This window comes from Plutella xylostella, chromosome 6 (genome assembly GCF_932276165.1).
Source record: "Plutella xylostella chromosome 6, ilPluXylo3.1, whole genome shotgun sequence".
NCBI classification, from domain to species: domain Eukaryota; kingdom Metazoa; phylum Arthropoda; class Insecta; order Lepidoptera; family Plutellidae; genus Plutella; species Plutella xylostella.
Window position 1 is genome coordinate 774,738 of NC_063986.1, and position 16,421 is coordinate 791,158.

The window sequence follows — 16,421 nt, forward strand, 5'->3', positions numbered from 1 at the left end:
GTCCAAAAGTGTGTTCGACAGTTTAACAACGGCCGGAGTTTGAGAAAGTTATCTATCATCCTTTGTCCCTAGCGGAGTACGGGCCCGCTCATCTATCAATGTTTTAGAACTCTTGCATAGAGAGATCTTTCCATTCATACTGGCAACGCTACTGGTGGGTAGAATTCATAGTTTTGTATGTTTGATCTTTCAATGGCTTTTATTGCAAAATGTGGGTTCAGCAGGATATTGTGTACGGTCTAAATGAGCACGTAACTTTTAAAAGTTAGTGTTACTATTTAAATTACCCACTTACCTCAGTCATTTTGATACTGCTAACTTCAGCTAACTTACCTGTAATAAATGTAATAATAGACTTTGTTAAAGGTTAGGTAACTTACAGAGTTTCAATTCCCCTGAAATTATACCTTCAACCTACCTACTTACTTAAAGGCTATCAGCTGTTAAAATAGGTGACTCAAAGTTCATTTAAAGCCATTAAATACCCCTACATTTCCTGCAAAATTAAGCTCAATTTTCCGCTAAGCCTTCGATTGCGGCACCACTACTCGGCACTTAGTGTAAAAGCTCTATTAAAAAGGGTGCGGGCTCGCACCTCGCGCGTGAAGTAGGGTTAAAGGCTCCAACTGATTGAAAGATTAAAGTTTTAAAGTGGAGGATGGCGATGGGTGATGGGGCGAGATGGATTGACAAATAAGTGGGCTCGGGACAGATTGAGAGAAAGGGATCTGGACTATTTGACTTATTGCATATATTTCATGTGACAGGGACAGGAACTGGAATATGCTAATGCGGAATATAATAATCACATAATAACAGCCTGAAAATTATCAAATTAGGAAAGCGTAGGCGACAGATATCAATTGGGCTATGGTTAACAAAAATAGGTAAGTATTTAAGACCTGAAATTATAAAAATAAGGGGACCTTATAAATACGTAAGACGTGGCAAAATTAAGGCTGATTTAGTTTAGTCTGCGGTCGACTGTACCATGTGTAGCTAGGGTGCATTGACATTCCCATCCTGAAATCATCAGGCATTATTAGTACATAATAAACTAGCATTAGTATTTAACTGATATCTACATTTCATGTCCATAGATTGTCAGGTACTTCCTGTGCAGCGAGGATATATTATGTAGATTTCTTTAATTTAATCGATTATTTCCTTTGCTTCAGATTAAATGGGGTAAGTATAATATTTGCATGCAACTCATCTACTAATTAGAAAATATATTTTAGAAAATCATCCGATGTTTCTTTTGAAAACTTTATGGGAAAATCTTTTACAATCGTAGACTTTTACAACATAAGCACCTAAGCCGTCACCGTTTTCGCGATGGCCAGGCAACTCGGTATTCTTTAAAACGACAGCGCCATCAGATTTAACCTTACCAATGGCATAGTGGCATAGACACACGGCTACAACTTATACCACCCCTCTTTTCGGGGGTAGAACACAATCTTAGCTCTCCGCCACATGTGGTCCCGCTACCAGGACGGCATGGCTAATGGCAAGTGACAGGCTCCGGTGATGGATCACGCCCCCCCCCCCCCCCCCGTGCCCCGCGCCCGCACCCCGCAAGCCCGAGCCGAAATTAGAGAGCTTTTTTCTTATTGATGAGAGAGATCTTTGCGATCCTGGTAGCTGTGTGCGTTATTGTTGTTGTTATTGAGATGTTCTGGTGAAAAAGTTACAGTACCTATGTCTTTTATGGCCATATCTCTGTGGTTGGCATCTAGGATCGTTGATTCGATACAAAAAATCAACATACATCACGTTCATCACGAATATCACGATGCATGAAATTCTGGATCTCGATGAAGGATTCAGGGTCTAAAAGTATATTTTTGATGAATATAGGTAAGTTTCATATTTACGTAAGTAGGATAATAATTTATGTGAAGCCATGTTTTATAATAATAGTCTCAAACTCAATTGAAACTATGTATATCTTAGCGAATTCTTTTCAATAATGTCTTTGTTATGGCTATCATCTCGTCTTCATACAAAATACATTGCAAATTAATTAATAATCTCAGTAACACTATACACATTACATAACTAAGTTTAATATTAGGTAACTACGTACGCTATTCTGCCTACCGATTTGGCCCCGAACTTTACCATTCACCGAACAATAGGGTAGTTACTACTAGGTACTTACATACTCGTAAGTAGTGTAGTAAATCAACATGTGTTTAGCTCACATATCAACATGAATGCACGACCGCGAGACACTTATTCGAATATAACAATCGAATCGACAATCGATTTGTAACCTTGTGCTGACTCGGATGATAGAGTGGACTCAAATCTAAATTAGAAAAAGTTACAGAAACGTAGAGGAAATATTTCACAATTTCGGAACAACTTTTCCATGTTTTACTAAGTTTATCAGCGAGAGCGCAATTTTATAACTAAGTTACAAATATATTAATGTAATAATGACTATAATAGCTCTATCTCTATATTATTATCATTATGAACCCGTTTAGTCATGCTTAAGGTATAAATAAACTGGCATCATCACTATTATCCACAGCTGGACAAAACTGAGTATTTTACCTCTCACAAGGAGCACCTCCACGACCTTCCTCCTAATTTTCTTACAAATGGGTCCATTCCTGGTGTCCAAGTAGAGTCGATATGCCAGCTAAATTGACAGTTGATGATGATTGCCCTCTATCCGTGGTAGTAGATACCGAAGTAATAGTCCAATGAATGGCAATGACAGCGCCCCTTACGGCAGTTTTGGGAAATGTGCCATTGGAATGTGGTAGAGAACTTAATAAGATAATTTAAGTATGCAGGTGTGTCCAGAGTTCAGACTATAATATTATTCCTACTATCACATGGCGTATGATTTGCTGAAATATGTTAAGAAATAGGTGCTTGTGTTAGCAGCTACTGGTTGGTGGTTATAGTGGTGCTTTCTGGTGGCTTCCGCAATGCGGCCTTTAGTTCAGGTTACAGGTTTTAGAATAGTTGCACAGAAGTTATTTATATTGTACCAGGTGTAAATGTTTGTAGTAATAATAACATTACTATAATCTATGTAACTAGCATAAAGAAAGAGTATGCAATGGATTCATCATACTCATAGCCGTGCATTGCGCCATCGTTTACATTTATCCACACTCGTAGCAAGAAATCTGACGCCATACTTTTGTTCTATGCAAAAAAGATTTATTGTAATCATCTTGGTGTTATTGAAAAAATATACTTAACTTTATTGATTTACTTCCGACTGATGTCAGAAGTGCGAGGTTTAAATATAAACGGTCGCTTTCTCTACTACCTCCTTGCAGCGACCGCCATTCGGTAACAGTCGCGCGCGCCATTAACTTGTGTTCCTAATTTAAAATTCAAATCGAAAAGCGCGCGAATGTATTTAGTTTTTGTCGGTGTTTGTTTCTTTTGTGATATTTTTTTCTAGTCTGTGCTTGGATCGGACACAGTGGATCATTTTGAGGACTGCAAAATGTTTTTATTCAAAGTAAGTTGCGAATTGCGATGTGATTTAGACTAGATACTACTATTTTCTTATAAATATTTATTGAAGAAAGTTCATATAGAGGGGTTTTTTTAATCAACTGGGTTGGTGATACTTCACCTGGTAACTTTAAAGAGACTGGTTATAGAGACGGTATTTTAAGTAGGTAAGTTAAGTTATTCAAATTAAGAAAAGTTAGGTTATTCAAATTAAATTAAGATACTTATCAGATATTAATTTAATGATTTATCTTTACTTAAATTATAGTAAGTAGCCGCTGGACTAAGCTGGAGCGAGGCCAAAAGTACAGCCGAAGATAGGCGGAAGTGGCGGACGTTAGTGGAGACCCTCTGCACTTCTGGGGTGCCATAGGACTGCAACAAAATTATAGTAGTAGTACCTTTTTAACAGTCTAAAAAACTACGCATACTGAAACCAACTGAAAACCGTAGTTTCGGAACAATTTCAGCAACTTTCAGTGTCACTGGCCACAGTAACTAGAGCGTGATATTTATTAATTTAATTATACATTTTACGGATATTAATCGCGTGTGTAGAACGCCCTCGAAGAGGCTAATTATAATTATTGCACTAATCACACACAGACATTGTAATAGATCGCCTAACTTAGCATACCCTTAGAGTACGTATACAATGCATTAAAAAACATAATCTTAGCTTATTAGCCCATTATCATCATAATTTTTAAGTGACAAAATTTTGTAGAAGGGCTCCACTGATTTGGTGGTTCTCCATAGTAAAATGTCACGTGACCAACATGTTTCTATGGAAAAGGTTTTTTTCGTGAATAAATAAAACTCGTAGAACGAAATTTGGGTTCTACCTTTTTTGGCCTAAGATTTATTTGCCTAATCTCATATTGCATAGTAACGTTTGGTCAAAGTCTCGTTTCGCCGAAAATCGTATGGCATAAATCTCTTTTAGTAAAAAGTTATTTCGCATAATCTTGTTTAGTCTAATAATGGTATGGCCAAATATTGAATAGCCTAAGAATGCCATGGCATAGGTTATACAAAGTAATAATATTCCTTTGGCTTTAACTTTGATGGAGCGTCTCCCTACATAGCGCAAACTGGTGCCTTGTATTGTAACCGCTATGTAGGAAACGCTCCGCTCCGCTTCGCTGCGCTCCGCTTTGCTTTTGACGATAATGTGCACCTAACACGCTCGCTTTGCTCGTCGTCGCACCTATCTTTCCTATCCATGGGGTTTAATGGCGTTTGTAATCATTATAATGGTCATTCACTTTCGATATTTTGATCATTCAATATCGTGATTTTCGGGATGTAGGAGAAAAATACCACAATTTGTAGATTTACAACATACGTAATATAGTATTTATTAAGATAATATTAGGAGAAACATGATTATACCCATACGAACAATTTGAGCAAACGAGACTTAGGTGTTTCAAGTCGTTTGTGCCAAAAGAGTTTTAGACGAAACGAGTCCTATGCCACATAATTCTAGGCGAAGTGATGATTCTACCAAAAAAGTTTAGACCTTACGAGTTATGCGAAACGAGTTTAGGGCAATAAAGATTAGGCGAGATGAGGGGAACCCCGAAATTTGTTCAGAATGACCTCTTGAGTCACTTCCTTGGGGCTTCGTGAAGGCTTTTTGAACAAGCAAGCAAGTTTTGCGTGCTCTATTATACAACAGCCTGTATAATAGAGCACGCAAGAGATAGAGTTAGGTTAGGGCAGCCAGCATCATCACTCCGAAACTTCGTTTGACAGTACCGAGTATACCTACTGTACTAGTAAGCTAAGTCCGGACAGTAGTAATGTATCAGTTACACTATTAAATTTACACAAGTGTCTCATGAAAAATCATAAGGTACTTAAATATATAAAATCAAGTTCAGGACTTTGCACAAGCTTAATTTTTAGTCTAGAATTTTATAAAATCCGGTATTAGGTGTATCCGTAAGATTCACAGTTATTACATAAATTTAAAATAGTAATACATTCAAATTTATAACACTTTTCTTCCGCCTCCCAATGACACAACTTGATGAATGGGACTCAACATTTCTTTCGAGACACTTCAAGGCTGCAATATTTATTGTCAGTGTCGTTAAAACTCTAAAGACCTCTACCACAACTATTAATTACAATATACTATTACATTTAGCAATGAGAACAAAACAAAATCTATTTTGAGTAGGCATATATTATGTTTGTTGACCTACAAAAAATATTTATGCAATGGCTAAGTGATACTCTTCTTGTAGAGTGATAGCTAGCTTACTTGATAGGGTCTAAGGTTGAACATTGTGTACATGCTGTTAACAAGGTTACGGTTACTAAACAACATCTTCTACCGACTGAAACCGCCATAACGTTATCACCATCACTCAAAAATCATCGAATGCTGTGGACAAGACCTCTCCCGAAGAGTGCCACAATCACAAACCTCCACTTAGATCTTTCTCTTATACAACCACTACGTACATTAATAGTTATTTATTAAGGTTCATAGCAATCTTATTTTTGCTAGATTCAGAGCCCCAAAAATACTTTTCCATTCTGTGTGTCATAGGACTAGCATAGCATAGGCACTCCTTGAAAATCATTCCACCCACATTCCATTATCTGGTTATAATGAGTATATCAGTGTTTCGATGTAAACAATCACGCGTAGATATATTTCTTCTAGTCGTCATAAAACATTCCGTGAGAGAGGTATCCAGGTCGCCCAGAAGGGTTACTCTATACTGACGAAAACTAGCGAACGAGAGCTGTCGTGCAATCGGCACGTTTAATACAACGAGATAGAGTCATGGTTCGCTCAGCAGCGCTCCTAAACGTCGTTTTTTCGTCGTAGAGAAGTGACCCCCCTGTATTGTAATGAGCTCATGACGCCATCTCGCTCGTGGATGCATTCCCACGGGCTTTTATCAGATTTGCTACATTTTATTATTGTTTTGTTTGCCGATTGCAATCTTGCAGAGGTCATGTTTTTAATCTCCAAACGACTCTAATCTCCAACTTTGTTTCGAGTTTGATATGTACTTATATGAGCTATGATGTGTATCTAGGTGCCTAGCTTCGAAATGGCTAAACCCATCAGACTTTCTGCTGTTGAGAATGAGAAGTAGCTTGATGTTTCATTAAATTCGGTTCGGGGGTATAAAATGTTCTTTATGTACTTCTTCTCGTTTCATATTGGATATTGGCAATCATCATGCTGGTTTCTGGAAGAACAGTTATCATCAGGAACAACTGGCGTAAATTTTGCAGCTATATACGAAAAGTAATTTGTTTGATTCGACGCAGTACGGGGAATATCATCATCATTGCATTGTTCAAGGTGATTATTGCTCAGTCAGTCACGGGCATTATATGTAGGTACAGCCATCATTGCTTTCTGTGGTCAAATCACAATGACTCGGAGGTAGATCGCATAGTTTCCTGCTGTACCAAGGGTAGAAAAGAATAATACTTTATTGATAGCAAAATTAATGAAATTTAGGGTAGATTTAAGTCAATCGAAAAGATAGTAGCTATTTGCTAGATGAGAAAGGCTTAGGACTGTGTTGTGGCACTCCTTGAGAGAGGCCTATGTAATGTCTAATGCAAGTTGACTACGATGATGATGAGCAACGAAAAATATACTTACAAAATGCATGAGAAATAGTAAACGATCTTTATGGTAATAAAGTATACGTATTCATCTCCGTAGTAAATATATTTATGTAATAGGTATCTTACTAACTTTACTATCGTAAGATGCGACACTGTCAAGGTCACTGTCCTAAAAAAGTAGAGCAGAAAAAGAGATGAATGAATTTTAAACTGCTGAATAGCTGAACTAGATATCTGGTCTTTTTATGAATGAACCCACGGTAAATGAATGGTTCAATTTATAACTAGTGCAATGCAATATTTATAGCAAAACAAAATGACAGGCACCTACCTACGCTACGACCCCTTTGACTTTAGACTTTAAATTCATTAAATAAATATTTGTTAAAATTGTCACATAATATGCAATGCATAATAATATTATTCACCTTCTAAATGCATTAACCTACTTCAGAAATAAAATGTATTTCTTTACATTATTTACTTACATCGAGTTTCTCTTGTAACATCATCTACCAATCTAACGAAAAAACAAACAATCTTAAAGGACCATTAATTACATAACATTAGAGGCCACTTTCGCAAAATGCGACAGGTAGGTATATCGCATAACGTAATATTGAATTAATTATCAGCTATGTGATGCTTCGGGTTAGTGGAACAGAATGCAGACTCATTACTGAGTTATTATCGATAGAAACACGTATTGTCTATCAGGGTATCTTATAGCAATCCAATAACATATAAGCTACCTAATATGAGTTACGAATACCTGAAAATGTAGATCAGACTCTTATTAAACTTGATAAAAAACTGGAACATTTAAAATCATCGAAGCTACACTATCTTCTGTGCATCAAATTCTATCCATCCGTTCATAAGTAGTAGGTAGGTCAACCTTTTTTTCCAATCAGTATTGATAAAGTTTGTTAGACTTTAGTTATTTCTAATTCGTACTTCATTCTTCTTTCAAAATTTCAAAGCTGGATTCAGGAATGAATAATAGTATCATATCTACCGTTCCATCTAAGAAAGTAGAATTTAGAAGTAGAAGATCACATCAAACATACACAAGGAAACCGTAAAAGGAGCCGTACACCGTAAAATAAATAAGGCAATTTATTACGTTTAAGATAATCACCTCGGGAGAAAGCGACGCAAGTGGAAGCGACTACGGAACTCAACTCACGTACGTCTGTATGCACTTGACGCGTGGTGAGGAACGTACAAATATACACCCGCTTGCAGTTTCCTCATACGTTAGAAATTTTAATTAATGTGTTAAGTACTGTAATCAATTGTAATTAGTGTTATTTTTCAATTGTTTCCAAGTATACGATCGTGAAAAGTGTTTTAGGAATTTCTTACAAAAAGTTCAAATTAGGGTCATACTCATGATAATCCAATGCGATCTTCAATTTCAGAGTGTATTTACCATTTACAGTGCATCATACACGTAGGACTCTTGCTGGAAGACTGATACAATTAATATTAACAAGGATTGTTGTAGTTTGGCCATCAACGTCTTAATCTTTGTCTTCATATCGTTAACAACCACCTTTCTTCTTCCAGGTATCCTTACTCTCCTTGCTCAGCATCACCTCCGCCTTCGATCACCGGTCGGCGGCGTCCGATGCCCAGATCCGCTTCGCCGTCGAGAACAAATACGACGACACCGGCCCCGGAGCCACCAAGCCGGAATATGCTTACAAAACTTACAAACACCTCGACGACGCTCTAGCAGCGTACGTAGACGACCCAGACACGAAACTGTCCGAGTACGACAAAGCGCGAGCCTACCAGAGACTAGGCAGACCGATTAACATAGACTACTCGGTACCCAAACGAACTTATCCTCAATACGAGCAGAACGCAGTGTCGTTTGTCTCGCAAACTGCCAATGATCTCCCGAAAGAGGTGACGAAAGATCCGGGTTTGCTCTACGGCTTCTTGCACGACAGTCCGCGGGCTCCACTGGATCTGCGAGGGTTCAAGCACGTGCATGTACCTTCAGACCATATGCTGCTGACAGACCGGGAACCCTTCCAGCTGAGGCAGATCAAGTACGTGAAGGAAAGCCCGCTGAACCTCGCCCACTACCGGAGGCAGCCGGAGGACAAGGCCCCTAAGTACAGCTACGCTTATAAAGTGCATGTAAGTTGAATTGGTATTGTATATCTTGGGTCAGAAATGGATAGGTTTTAAGGTGACGTGACGTGTGCCATCGTTACCCAATGAAATAGTCGTCCAGTGCTGGACGATGACACGCAATTAGCGCTGCAATACTTTGTTCTTGGTGTTCTGCATTCAACCATAATGGACTGCCTGTCTAAGATTCATTTAGTCATCATCAGCCAGCAACTTAGCATCTTCATAGGTCTCTGACGAATTATGAATTTATGATCTTCATTAATGGTTGTTTTGAAATGAGACGATAAATACTTAACAAATTATAAGATCCTGTGAGCCAGTGGCATAATGTAAGTAAGTATTTACTAATTTCACGGCACGTTAACTTTTATAAAACATATTATATGTGCGAATCATTGCGCTCTACATTAAGGCAAATTAAGGTCAGGATTGCGGGCGTATCATCTGATCTCACACGGGCAGACCACAGTCTACACAGTTTAATAATGTTTCGTAAACTTGGAAGTAACGTAAATAAACCATGGAAGAAGATTAAGTACCTACCTAAGTATGAGCAACAACTATAAAAGACAATACAATCCTTACTAATATTATAAATGCGAAAGTAACTGTGTCTGTCTGTCTGTTACTCTTTCACGCCAAAACTACTGAACGGATTTGAATGAAATTTGGTATACATACGGTCTAGACCCTGGGAAAAAACATAGGCTACTTTTTATCCCGGAATTCCCACGGGAAAACTTTTTAAGGCGAAGCGAAGCGCGCGGGAACAGCTAGTTTAATATAAAACGTAACCGTGCTCGAATGAGATTATTATCTTCAGCGCTCAGAAACTCAACTTTATAATAAAGTTTATAAAGATTAAGATTAATCTGCTTTTGAATCAAAACAGAGACGTTTTCTATGCTTGGTAAATTATTAACACCCATGAACGTAAAAAAGGTATTTCTAGAGTTTCTGATCAGCAATTCAATGTCTCGCATCGCGGGAAAGTGTGAAATTCGTTGGCAAAACAACTTCATGCATCGATGGAATCGTTCAATCAAAATTTTGCAACTACCTTAACTTGTTTTTAGTCAAAAAGAGCGTAAATTGTATTTCCTAAAAACTTTTGGTCAGTACATTACTAAAAGGTCATAGATATTTCATGCTTTCCGTCAGTTAAAGTGAGTTAAAGGTAGCAAAATTTAGTTCTGTAATGTCTTGAATTTGTATTTGTAAAAGCTGACAATAAGCAGAAAAGCAGTGGGTTGTTTTGTTAATATTATTAATTCAGTTAAATGTCTTTCATAGATTAAATTGCTCTCGTTTACTATTAATAAAACAAAATAATGACCTTTTCATGTCAACATTATAGAATGAACAGTCAAATTAACCTTTAATTTAAACACAAGACATAATGACTGGCTGTCATTATCTTAAATCTTGACGGATATATTTCAACTATTGTCTGCTTATTGTTTTAACACGAGCTTTCAACACGTGCAAACGAAATTGATCTTTATTGCAATCATAAATGCCTATAATTATGCAGGTCTACTTCTCATAGCAACAGGGTGGCTTAGCAACTAAAATTATTGAGTAGTTAGGAGTTATTTCTCTTTAGACGTTTTACTTGGCCCATTAATGTGAAGGTTGCACTTAGAATAATCGTTAGTTAGGTGTAGGATGTAAATTATAGCCTTTCTATAGTGAATTATTAATGGGCTGTTTCACAAATTATGAATGAGATTTAGCAACGTTTGCAAACACGAGAACTATAATTAAGTTACTATGCGATGAAAGAAAAAATATATCACAACATTAAAGGTGGGATTTTATTGACAGTAATCGAACTAGAAGTAGGTACTTAGGTTAATAGATTAAATAAGTACTTATAACTATGAATCTGTTAGAAAGATATTTAGTACTGTGTTACAAACACTTAATAGCTGTACTTACCTGCACAAGGATCTCTAGAAGCTCTAAACTCTCTAGGGTTTAATTTTAACTAAAAACTGTTTGCTTGCCTATCGCATTGGAGTAGCTGTAATGATAGGTTTTAAGTTATTAAATAAATAAATAAATAAATAAATAAACATGGTAAACAAAGAGCAGAAGGCTTGCATATCACTTAATTTATAGGCTTGCCAACTTGCCATGCCAACAATATTTATAACGAAACCTTATACAGAAAATGGGTTACAAAACACATAATTCCGCAGTGGACACCGAAATTACACACCTAGTTGAATTCACAACTATCTCACAATAAGAAGATTGAAACTAGTAATCATTGATTCGAAGCCATTTCTGCCTGATTGGTCAATGACCTTGACATAGCCTGAGATAGAAAAAATATAAAAAAAACTATAGTAACAGTAACTTGTAGAACGAACGATCACCGCCATTCATTAATGCGTGCAGTGAGTGCGCTCTTGAACGAAACTGCCGGGGTCGATAGCAAAAAAGCTTACCAAATATGCAAATTTAAGTTTTTTCAGTTTGCTTAACTGACATTCATTCCAAAGAAAAGGGAAATACAGCAATATCAATCAGAATAAAACATACTTCTTACAAAACTTTAACATTCTTCTAAACATTATAAATTGATAAAAGTACCTTTAAAAAAACATTACGTACTCAGTAAATTAAAGTGAGCCCAAAGTTTCCTGAATACCGGGTGCGTACTTTTCTTTCCTACTGAAATTTCGTGAGTCTGTGCACACATTATCATCTGCACGGTACAGACCTTTACAAGCATCCACCCACCCCTCTTTCAGGTATAACATTAATAAATACATCGTTGCAAGTATACGGGGAGGAATTCAATCAGTGACATTCACATTGGCCAGCGAATGTACCCATCATAATAAGCAACTTTCATAGGAGTAACTCTCAAATCTCAGGAAAAATTGTGTTTTCGTCATCGCCTTTTTGCCATCGGTACAGCCATGTTACGCGCAGCCAACAAAGCGGAGAGGTGTGGTCGTTACGCAATGCCATGGTCAGCACCGATTTTACTATACGGTGAGCCACTAACATCGGGCTTGTAGCTTAATACTTTATTCTGGGTAATTATGGAAAAGTACGTTTTATATTATTTTTATTTCATTGCTCAAATGTTGAGTGACTCGTGTTCCCGGAGATTTTGGAGGGCATTTACTTCGTTCGTTGTCTGATTTATTATTAAGTTTGGGTGGGATGTCTATGGGACATTTCTCTCCTAGCCTAGTGGAAATCGTATTATGTTTGAGGTATGTGTTTGCATCTTTGTCTTCACTACTCAGAATTTCCCATACTGACAATGTAAATGTATTGTAAGAGTGGCTACCCTTCGATACCCAGCAAAAATCAGTGCACTGCACTCGTTAAAATGTTAAGGTTACAGTCGCTCAGCCAGTCATTACGTAAAATGAAACGTCACACCAAAATCCAGAAGGGATACTCTAGATTGCAAAAGACGAACGAACGATAGTTGTCATGCAATCGATACGTTTATTGCAACGAAACAGAATAGTGGTTAGCACTGCAGCGTTCTGAATCTTCGTTTTCCGTAAGCTAGAGTGACCTGTGCTTATAGGGCAGTGCCTACGTGATCGTGACGGTGACGTTACTTACGAAAGTTCCGACAGTAAGCAACCTCGAAATATAACTCGTTTATCCGCAAACATGCTCGTATTACCCGTATAAGGTTGTTACGACGGCGAGTTTTTGGCTTTATTACGTATCATATTTTTACATTTTACGAAGTTTCTACGTAACTTGTCAGCTTACGGCTTACATACACAAATACGTAAGTACATTAAACTATAGAAGTGCCCTTAAAAGTAGACTTCACACACAATCATTAAGTTGTGCCATTTTATTGCTGAACAAGATAGGTATTTATTAGATTTAAATATTTCTGTTACATTGTAGTAAACCTGAGTCTAGTGCTTACTTAACTAGATCAAGCTCACTGCGGCTGATAATCGAATACCTGGCTTTATCAGTATCACATAATATCCTCTAATATCTACGCATAGCCAGGGGTCATTCTCTAAATCTAAACGAATGAACAAGAATTCGCACTCAAATAAAGTCGTGGTTAGCGCTGCAGATTTGCTTTTGCGAAACTACAACAGGAGTGCCAATTTCTCCATAGTCGGTTAGAGCAGGTATTAGAGGTTGACTTTTGACACATCTGTCATGAATTTTATATGGAGATGACGTTTAATTTATAAATCAATCCCTGTCGGTTAGATAACCGACTATGGAGAAATTGGCACTAAAGATATCGTTATTTTAAGCGTGCCGATTGCGTGACACCGAAACTGAAATCAGAATTTGGAAATACGCGAAAAAATATCATTTTCCATAGAAACTTTGTTGGTCACGTGACTTTTTACTATGGAAAATGTTATTTTTTCACGTATTTCCAAATTCTGATTTCAGTTTCGGGCTAAGATATACCATGCTGCACATGTAGGTTGCGGCTTAGAATACCAATTTTGCAACACCCTGTAGAGTGACCCCCCAGGCTGGCAATAGGAGCGATTCGATATTGTGCGTAATTTATTGATATTTATCTATGTTAGGAGCAAACCAATTGGGTGTTTATATCCGTGTCGGATTGCGAACCTGATAGTGAAGGTAACTACTAACTAGGTACATGGACGACCTCCAGGAGCTTAAAGCTTATTGTACTTGTAAAAATCTACTTCCCATACATTTTGTATGTACTTAAGTTTGCATGGACAAAGATTTATTAAGAGTCAAAGAAGACCAATGTGATAGAAAAGTGTAGATTACGTACCTAAATGTATGTTTCTTTTTCCTTTGATTTTGATTTTCAACAATACTTGAAGTACCCAGCATCTGGCTTACCTGCATGCTGGGCACTTTCAAAACGACATGTTTTAAGAGACCAATAAACTTTTTTGCAATCCAGTTATTTTATTGAAGCATACTTTACTGTAATAATGGATAAGTCCAAAACGGTAAATACCTAATAAGTAATATTAAATTATCTATTATCCTTGAATAATTATAAAATCTTAAGTTCTTTGCAAATCTAATCAGTTTTATTCTGTTCAGTAAATAATAATGAGATGGATGGTATTTGATAAATACATTCAAAATGCAAATAGGCAATATCGTAAAATTTATTGGACCTTCGTTGAAACAAGTATAATACGGAATTTTAATGAAACAATTACTGCTTGAGGGGCGTGTAAGTGTTGGCACCTTGCCAATTTGTTAATTATACACGTTGTATCTACATAGTGTGAACTTCAATTTCTAATTCATGAAGGTCGATACCACTATAATTTACGCGCATCGAGGTTACCATTTTCAAATAAAATCAAAGTTACTTTTCATACAGGATTGTTCAAAAAGATATCATCGACACCATCATCAATAACTAAACAATCGGTTAAGCTAATAAGATCCAAACTATGGAGAGTTCATAAAAATACCTGAATATTTATAAGAAAGAAAGAAAAGAAAGAAAAAGATTTTATTTGGTGCTGCACAAATACACCGAAAAATACAACAAAACAAAAACATAATTATACAACAAAACATCAGATACTATTTGAATATAAAATTAATAACACCAGAAAAAAATGACATAAAAATAAAAACTAAACTAAATTCCTAAAAAATAAATAAAATAACTTAAATATTGGCCAGCCTGTGTAGATGGTGCATCAGCGCAGCGCCAAAAAGGCCCCGAGCTCAGCAATTGCTGCAAGTACATAATGTACCTGCAGCGCTGATTTTCAGCAGGGACCCTTTATGTGACTCACGGAAACTACAAATCGAGACTTTACCCAATATAAAATATCAAGCAGGTTAGCAGGTTTCGTGAATTTTTCAGGTCTTTTTCGAAAGTCCCAAGGTGATTTAGGATATCATTATCATAACCATATTTTACTTGCATTTTATCATTTAGGGTATGATTGATAGGTGACTTTCACTCATTCATAGCCAAAACTTGAAACCGTGACTTTTGCGTCCTTGTTTGACATGGGTGTTTCCGGATGCCCTTCACCCGCCGATCGACCAGCATTCGGCCACGCACTTGCCCTCACATGGCGACGGTCAAGACCAATTATTGTATCGAAATGTGATTACTTCGTTAGTCGTGTATAGAGTGAGTGATGGAGGTTGCGCGCACAAACCTAGACCTTGCTGGTCGCATTCCAGCGCTTTGTTTCTGGGTGGGGACCACCACTGATTGGTTTTGCATAGTGATGAAATCTTAATAAAGTAGGTACGTAGGTTCTGCCTAGCCAAATGATGAATTCTCAAAATTAACATTGTTTCGTCCAAATGGATGGCTTCAATTGGAGCACTCGTCATCGTCATCTTAAATTGTTACTGGATGTAATCAGATGCTTTCCGCGTCCACCCATTCCCAGTATCGAGCAAGTTGCTTCTTCACCTACCTATGACTCGATGATCATGGCACGAACAACTGTATCTACAGGGTGTTGCAAAAAGGGTATACTAAGCCGAAACCTACATGTGCAGCATGGTATATCTAAGCCTGAAACTGAAATCAAAATTTGAAAATTCTAGAAAAAAAAAAACATTTTCCATAGAAACTTTTTTAGTCACGTGACTTTTTTACTATGGATTTTTTTTTTACGCGAATTTCCAAATTTTGATTTCAGTTTCGGGCCTAGATATACTATGCTGCACATGTAGGTTTCGGCTTAGTATACCAATTTTGCAACACCCTGTATAACTCGATGATCTGTATAGTATTGGTGTACAAATGATAGTATCGACAACCCTAAACCTATCCCCATCTCGTTTCCAGGACGGCCGGACAGGCGACTCCAAGATGGCGCACGAGTCGCGCTCCGGGGACGTGGTCCGCGGGTACTACCGGCTGCTGGACGCGGACAACAAGGTGCGGACTGTCCGCTACACCGCGTCCGACGCCGCCGGCTTCCAGGCGCAAGTGGAGCGGACGAGAGTCTGACAAGATGGCGGGGTTGTCAGGCAGTTTTCGCAAGTGAGGGTTTAGAGGTGGTCAACGGGAAGACGTTAGAGTCTTAAAAAGAGTATAATAAGCCAGAAGACTTTAGAATTACCCCCTAAATCTCCCCATGTCTCCTTTTCGGTTTACTCTCTTGCAACATCCTCTATTCGTAGAAGTTTGTATACTGGCGTCAGCGCTGACACTC

General features: G+C 37.5%; 1 protein-coding gene across 1 annotated transcript; it reads left to right on the plus strand.

The window, feature by feature from the left end:
• Positions 1-3,304: 3,304 nt before the first annotated feature.
• LOC105389986 lies at positions 3,305-16,421 on the plus strand. Its single transcript, XM_011561197.3, has 3 exons — positions 3,305-3,499; positions 8,680-9,261; positions 16,052-16,421. Exons 1-3 carry the CDS (start codon positions 3,485-3,487, stop codon positions 16,214-16,216), a joined length of 762 nt encoding a protein of 253 aa, XP_011559499.3. The 5' UTR covers positions 3,305-3,484; the 3' UTR covers positions 16,217-16,421.

What these genes read in the sequence shown, in the direction of transcription:
- LOC105389986 (XM_011561197.3), top strand. An exon ending in GCTACGCTTATAAAGTGCAT is followed by an intron (nt 9,262 to 16,051) that starts GTAAGTTGAATT and finishes TCTCGTTTCCAG; the next exon opens with GACGGCCGGACAGGCGACTC.